Consider the following 7,830-nt stretch of genomic DNA (forward strand, 5'->3'; position numbering starts at 1 on the left):
TTAATTGATTAATATACTAACCCTTTTAGGATAAGAATTTCCAAAGAAGTATATCACTTCGTGTTCCTAAGAAAGAAAGACCGGATTTCGACACTAGTCGAAAAACTGGTGGGTAACTAATGTATTTAAATCACTGATATCTTGATGAGGCTCGTAGTATTTATGGTCTTTTAGTCGTTAATAGTTCTTATTTCATGAGTTAATTATTATATGTCATATACTCAATAGAGGAAACGAAAGTTAATGCTGTAAAGAAAGGCTACGACAACTCGATGGCAATTCCTAGACAACCTTCATTGCGATTAAAAAAAGATATGCCCATACCTAATCCATTAACTTGGGAGGCGCAGAAAAGCTCTAGCAAAACTGTAAATGGTACCGGAGATGTTGTAATCGAAAAGAATACTGAATCGGCGGCGTCATCGAAGGTTTGTTCTAATAAAGACGATAAATACGAATTAATTTTATGAAGTGACCGTTTTATTTATACTAATTTGGTATCCTAAATATTAAATAAGAGATAGATTTTATAATAGTTTTTTAAATTTCTTATTATTAATGATAGTTGGTCGCATCTACTATCGCTTACGAAAAGCATCCCGCACAATCGCCATTGAATGCGTCTCCATTTGTCATGCCTAATAACCGGGTAAACTTTTTATTCTTGCTTACATTTTTTCTGAAATCATTTTATTTCAAGTACTAATTCGATGATAATTATTAATTGAACTTAGAATGCCAATGGCCACCAAACAAATGGCAATTTAAATAGTAATGGCTTAATTAGTGATTCCGTTACGAGTGGAAATGACACCGGCAATCTGTCAGACGTGCATAAAAAAGATCTTGACATTATAAAAAAAAGACATAACCACGAATTAAATGCAATTATAGTTAGACGAAAATTTTTAGAAGAGGAACTAAAAAAGTTATCTCAAGCAGAACAGATTCTTTTACAAAAGCATTCTAATGAATTGCAGGAGTTGTTAATGTCATACAAGAAAAAAATTGAAAGTAATAGGGATTCACAGTCTTTAGAAAATGAATGGATGGAAATCGCTAACAGACATGGAGAGTACGCACCTACAAGTGATGTTTAATATGAATAACGATGATGCGAAACTATTATGGTTTAGAAGTTTGTGTTGTTTGTCAATATTTTATTGTTACTAGTTTACGTTCGTTGGTATTTGATGACATACATTTAAAGAGCACGAGTTATTGGTAGACCTACAATCATAATTTGGCTGCGATATGACATAGATATTTTACGTTATACTCGGTACATTTTGCCTTATATCAAATAGGAACTACCAAAAATTGTCGCGTATATTTTATGTTGCGATCACAGCCATTGATCATGTGACACAGATAATTAATAAATATATATATATGTTAACGTACTATTGTAAATAGGACACTAGTAAGCCAAAATTGCTATTGCTAAAGTACTTTATTGATGATTACTTTGCAATATAAGTCGTTATAAATTTTTATTTTAAAAAATATTCACTGTAATGTATACGCCGCGAATTTACTGAAAAATAATGACACTCTCGAAGGTCTGGTTACGCTTTGACATTGCGTATTTCGATTTATGAATCATAAGATTATGAAATTTTTGAATTAAGATATGTTTGTAAGAAGCAAAAGCATAAATAAGTATTCAGCCTGCAATGAAATGCGTAGTGCGATTTATCGTAGACTTTACGTCATTATCTTAGCCGTCAAACTTACCTATCGGTTTACCAGCTTAAATATAAGTATCAGCATTATTTCGTCAATGGTACTGCTTATTAGTTAGCATTTTGATAAAGCTATAACTTTTTATTACATTAAGATTTTAGTATAAAGTCCTTAACAGATATAAATGCATTGAAAGATCGTTCTTAACAAATTAGACGACATAAATAAAAACCGTTCTGTTCGAAAATGTGCCAATATAAATATATATAGTGTTTTAAGATTATCGTTTACATAATTCTATAATAATATGTTACCAGAAGATAGAATCAGAATTTTTGTGGAGCCAAAGATGTAAAATATCATATTTTATCGTTAAAAAAAGGCAAGAGTAGAATTGCTTTCGCAATCACAATACGTACAATTTCTAAGTGAAATTTGCGTCATAACTGAGAATATGCAAGTTTCAGGTTAAAGGCTACTCTGAAATAGGACACCGCTAATACTAATAAATAGAAACGACTCAATTTCACTTAACTGATTATTAATTACAATTAAAAAATTAATCCTTCACATTAGCATATGAATTAGTTGGCGATATTGGTTGTTTCTTTTGATATTATATATCTTCATAGCTTCCCGTATAAATACATTCGTACGCCCATGATAAATTTATCGCCTCAATAGCAAGTGAATCATCGCATTATGAAATAAACGTTCTTTTTACTAATCGTCCACATGATATATTCTCTTAAACTAATAACTCTTAACTAGAAATAACATCGACGATATCACTGCAGGCTATCATCGACGAATTAGTGCTCCAGTCGTAGTTATGACTTTCTATTGCAAGCAAGATACCAAATTGAATCTGTCAATTAAGAATAGAAAACAATGAATCAGCAACATCTATCTATTATATGTTTTATTTTAATCCTCTCGGCAAAGGTTTATAATAATATAGTCAGTAAATTCATTTTACATAATAAATACCTTTTTGCCACGAAGTTTCATCAACGCTTTCAGTGGATCCTTATTAATAGTTTTAGTAGCAGGGTCGATACATATAATATGACACCTGGTGCATGGGCCAGTAATAGTAAATCGGCAATGGCCAATCTTTATATATTTCCAGCAATCTTCAGCGAAAGGCTGTCCTCCTTGGATGATTAAATTAGCTCTGAAACGATCGCACAAGCTATCAACGGTAGCAATAGTGGAAACAGGTGACTTTTCAAAGGCATTCATTTTTAATATTGTCTTATATAATATAGTAGCACTAGTTGAAGATATTAGCAATATTTGAGCAGTATTTGCAAGGGATAGAATAGGCTGTCGTTCATCATTTGAAGTTCTCGATTTTGTTGAACGCTTACTGTTATCATGTTGCATAATCAGTCGAACTGTTCTTTGCAGTACTTTGCTGAGCCACAACGAGGCTTCATCTCCGCAATCAATACCATTTACTTTATCACCGCAAACTCTAGATTGACAAACGGAGGCACTAATAGCAAATTGATCAGGCATATCATAACTTAACGGTAATAGTAACGATTGCACGCCTTCGCAATCTAATATTAGTAACTTGTCTTCTAAGTTTATTTTTGGTCTAATATTATACATCTTAGGTTCTTGCTTCAAGTTTAAGCAAACACCAGATTCATTGACTATCATCCAACTGCGATCATATAACAGACCCCTAGGTCCTATAGGCCAACTATCGACTTCGAAGCCGTTACAGGACTTGACAGGATACAAAACAATTCTTTGTAATTTAGGAATCGAAGGCTTTAACACATTGAAGTGGATCTCCTTGGAATCAATTTCAATGTTATCTTCTTTACTTTCACTTTCAACAAGGAATTCAACAAAGCATTCTTCCAAAAACTTTATGAATCGATCTGAATCTTCAAAACTTGACAAATATCCAATTGAAATTCGGATTGAGCCTGTGGGTTTACCATCTATTAAATCGATATCATCACCACAAATATGCCCAGACTTGAGTAAATATGAAAAGTATGTATGCATAAAGTTAAATCAAAGTTACATCTTCAAATGGTTATAATTCTATTGGCCATATGTAAAGATTCTTTCTAAAGTAAATTACCTGAAAATTGTGTAACAGGCCTGCTGATGATAATCCCAAAGACTTTTGACATTGTCCTAAATTACAAAAGCATCCGGTCCGCAATTCAATTTTATACATTTCTGCCAATTTAGAAACCTAAAATTGATGATGTGAAAGTCGATAGGTAGGATAATAACATTAGAAATTTCTTATGTATTTTAACTATTTCTATAGTACTGTGCATGATTAGTAGTAAATAGGAAACGGAATAGTTACCTGGCTATAACCAATAAAATTTCCTTTCGAATCAAGTAAATTAAAATTAATGACTGGACCTTGATGAGTCGAATTGGAGTAATCACTTTCACCATAGATATGACAAAGCGGTTCACAGTTATAGTGGCACAATTTTAACATATTTTGGTAAGTATAACGAGTAATAGAAAATGTATGGTTGCAAACGGCGTCCATATCCCTAGCTATACCGCATAAGCAATCAAATCCATATTTCAAAGCAATAATATCTAGAAATGCAACAGTCCCGTCTTCATACCTGCCGCAAAAAAAAGAATTCAATATGCACGTTTATAATTATAAGCTGTATTAGCGAATTCTTTATGTTCTATCTCCAAGCTAAGTTAAAATTGAGATAATTGCATGTTAAATACCTATCATGAGGTACTGTCTTAAATGATACAAAATCATCATGATAAAGGCATGTCTGGATGGTTCCACCGCCAAAATATTGCTTTCTTAAAACATTTATTGCGTTGTTACGAACAATTAAAGCTCCTAAGCCAGTAGGAAAGCCAAATAATTTGTAAAAAGAAATTGGCACAAAATCTGGTTTATATCGACCCAAATCCAAGGGAGAGGTTGAAATATAAGAAGCGGCATCCAGTAAGACATACCAACGATCTTTTTCACGAATTTTAACACAATTCGGTACTAACTGAGTACGTTGAATTCTGTCAATCCATTGTAAAGGATATTTCCTACCGGAAAAATTACTTTGAGCTGGGTAAGCGAAAAGATGATTGATGGTACAATTGGTGGTATCGCCATTATCAATCTCGATATTATGAACTTGATGTTGGCCGCTTTGGCTATTGCTATTCAGTTTGGTACTGATAATTTTACTACCAGTACTATCTGCTGTTTCTACTGCTTCTATGTCAACACAAGTTATCATTCCAACATGACGAGAGACTGCTTGTCGAATTCCGATAACAGACGTATGATTGTCTTCCAAGTAGCAAAAGCATGGTTGGATATTTTCTGCATGATCACCTTCAAGCCTATTGCCGTTTACCATTGAATCGCTGTTGTCATAGGGGGCATGCCATTGGAAGCTATCATGAATTATTTTTAAGGCATCGGTAGCACCAGAGGTAAAGATGACTCTATAATCGTCACTATTGGTATTGAAGTGATCTAAAATTCGATCTCTCATTTGATCAATCATTTGCAAAGTCTGTTTACTACTAGCATTTCTGCTATGTGGGTTAGCAAAGAGCTGTCCTTTCAACTCCTGTAAATAATTTTCTAACTGTGATTCGCAGTACAAAGCAGAGCCAATATTATCAAGGTAGGTAACACCTGTTTTTAAAGATAATAAAGTGGTCGATTGTCAGATATACAGTATAACAAATCATTTTCAAATTTCAAGTTAAAGCAATATTCAGCATTATTTTTCTGTGTTGGGTAACTGTATTGCAAAGTTATCAATTATTAGATTTCGATTTTAAGGCAGCTTTATCATATGTTAATATCATTAGCGAGTTTTTTAAGCCTATTTAATGATGAATGATCATGATCATTTCCGAGCAATAGTTGAATCTCAGATTTAGCAGTAATTACCAGTCTACGATATTTGAAGAAAAAGAGGAGTAGACTGGTATTGACCGAATTTGTTAGCGGTGCATTTCCATGATCATTTTATGATATTGCATCAATCAATACGAAGAGAGCATAGTCATGGAGACAGTAGATACTTGGTAATATCCTAACCAGTTTATTGTTGTTTCCCTGTTATTCGTGTGAATCAATTGGATAAGAGTCCATCACCTTCAAATTGATCAACACGAGCTATCAGACTTGCTATGGTTGGTCAAGCATATCTAATGACGACTAGAAGGATGGCCTAGCAAGAATCATTCATTTACTGTTGACTAAAAGTAATCCAATTTTATTGGCTTCATCTCCATTCGAATACAGTAATCATTCTTACTTGTATGAGTGACTCTTGACTGTAGGCAAGAATCATTCACCCATTATGGACTAATAGTGATGCAATCTTCTTCTTAGTTTCATCTCTATTAGAATACAGTCATTATTAGGGATGTTGGTAAATTTCCCGTTCAAATGAACGGGAACATATTCTGCACAAAGCAATCCATAAAAAGAAAATTTACAGCTAGATTATCTTACAATACATGTACCGACTAAAACTAATCCAATTCTATTCGTTTGATCTCCATTGCATTACGGTCATTACCATTAGGTATATTATCATTCATTCACTATCGACTAAAAGTAAAATCCATTTGATTAATTACATTCCATTGAGTAATTGTCATTCTACTCGTAATCAAGGGCAAATAAGCGATTTGGACTTGTATTGATCAATATTGGCAAACTCTTGCTTGCATTCTACAGTATACGAGTATTATGCCTCCAAATATTTCTTCGATCATAGTTATTAGCAACTTATTACCATTTAAACGTTTTAATTCTCGCTTTCTAACTTCGTCCACGTTAATACGGTAGAACTCTCCCTCTTCCATCATTGCTGTCCAGTCTTGATTCTTGCTTCATGAGCATTGGACGGCGTAGACATGGAGATGGCGTTTGATACTGGTACTGACCGTGTCGTCTCCAGACCCAACGAAGTGTCCTGGCCCCAATGTAGTACTACCGTATCGTACCGTAACGGCCATCAACAGTAATATTACCTACTGATACAGTAGCGGTAGAGCAGTCAAAAGAGTTGAAGGCAAGTACTGCTACGGCCATGCTCAATGCAAGATAGATTTTCATGGCGATTTTGCAATGTTCTTCTACTTCCAACCTTCTTCGAATGCAACTTCTAATGTGTAGCTCGGATCAAGATATATCCATATTGATCTTGTAGCTCAATATGAAACGAGGATATAGCTCGTTCTTACCCATGAGCTGTATTCAAGACTGTACATCATGCTTATTTTGATACCCCAGCGGTATTTGCTGATCGAGAAGAGTTTAGCTAGTGTTCCACTTGGCCTTACTGGAATAAACTCCCTCTGAGATTTTCTCCTCCCAATATTGCCTCTGTCTACTAAAATAGTCGGTGACTTCTCGGAGAAACTATCACTTTCTGTGACAATGTTCACTAGCTTCTGGGGAAAAAAAAATATGAGAAGATTCAGCGACTTTTCGAAAAATAATTGCCTCGCTCGATGACAATACTTTGCGGCTATTTTCGACCGATTGAATTAGTAGTTTAAAGAACTTCTGGAAAAAAAAAAAATTTCCTTCTTTCTACGAATTCATAAAGTAGTAGGAAGGGGGTCAATTTTTTCCTCTAAAATCTCTGTTCTAGTACTCACTCCTAGTGACTTCTATCAATAATAACGACGATAAACAAAAAAATCAGCAGGCTACGCCATCGCAAGATGCTCTTCTACTGTCAGATACTCTAACAAAATGGATTCGTTAGTAAAAATTGACTTGCTTGCTTAATTGGATTTTTGATTAATTTTACGATCAATAAAATATGAATCATAAGCGTGTGCGTAGAAAAAACTAGTTTAATCGAAGATTTGTATTAAACTGTAAAATTGAAGATGCCATGATTGACATTAGCATTCTCCCGAAATCGAACACCGGATATTATTGCACGCGTACGAGCATGCAGTAAATAAACAGCCAGGTCTCTGCGGCGGAAATCGCGCAAGGTTGGCCAATACCCCATGCGGGTCGATGAAATGACTTTAGCGCTTCCTGCAACTATTTTATACATGAACCCTAACCCTAACCCTAACCCTAACCCTAACTCTAAACTCTTAGTTTATTTTGTAGGATCAAGCCCACTGTGG

General features: G+C 34.3%; 1 protein-coding gene across 1 annotated transcript; it reads right to left on the minus strand.

Annotated features, from left to right (window-relative positions):
* Nucleotides 1-2,661: 2,661 nt before the first annotated feature.
* TRIADDRAFT_20006 (uncharacterized protein) lies at nucleotides 2,662-5,354 on the minus strand (the record flags this gene model as incomplete). Its single annotated transcript, XM_002108709.1, has 5 exons — nucleotides 2,662-3,684; nucleotides 3,794-3,910; nucleotides 4,031-4,307; nucleotides 4,423-4,840; nucleotides 4,895-5,354. Coding segments are annotated over 5 exons (2,295 nt in total), but the record flags the coding sequence as incomplete, so codon positions are not given.
* Between the last annotated feature and the right edge of the window lie 2,476 nt (nucleotides 5,355-7,830).

Source organism: Trichoplax adhaerens, genomic scaffold (assembly GCF_000150275.1).
Source record: "Trichoplax adhaerens TRIADscaffold_1 genomic scaffold, whole genome shotgun sequence".
Lineage (NCBI taxonomy): Eukaryota > Metazoa > Placozoa > Uniplacotomia > Trichoplacea > Trichoplacidae > Trichoplax > Trichoplax adhaerens.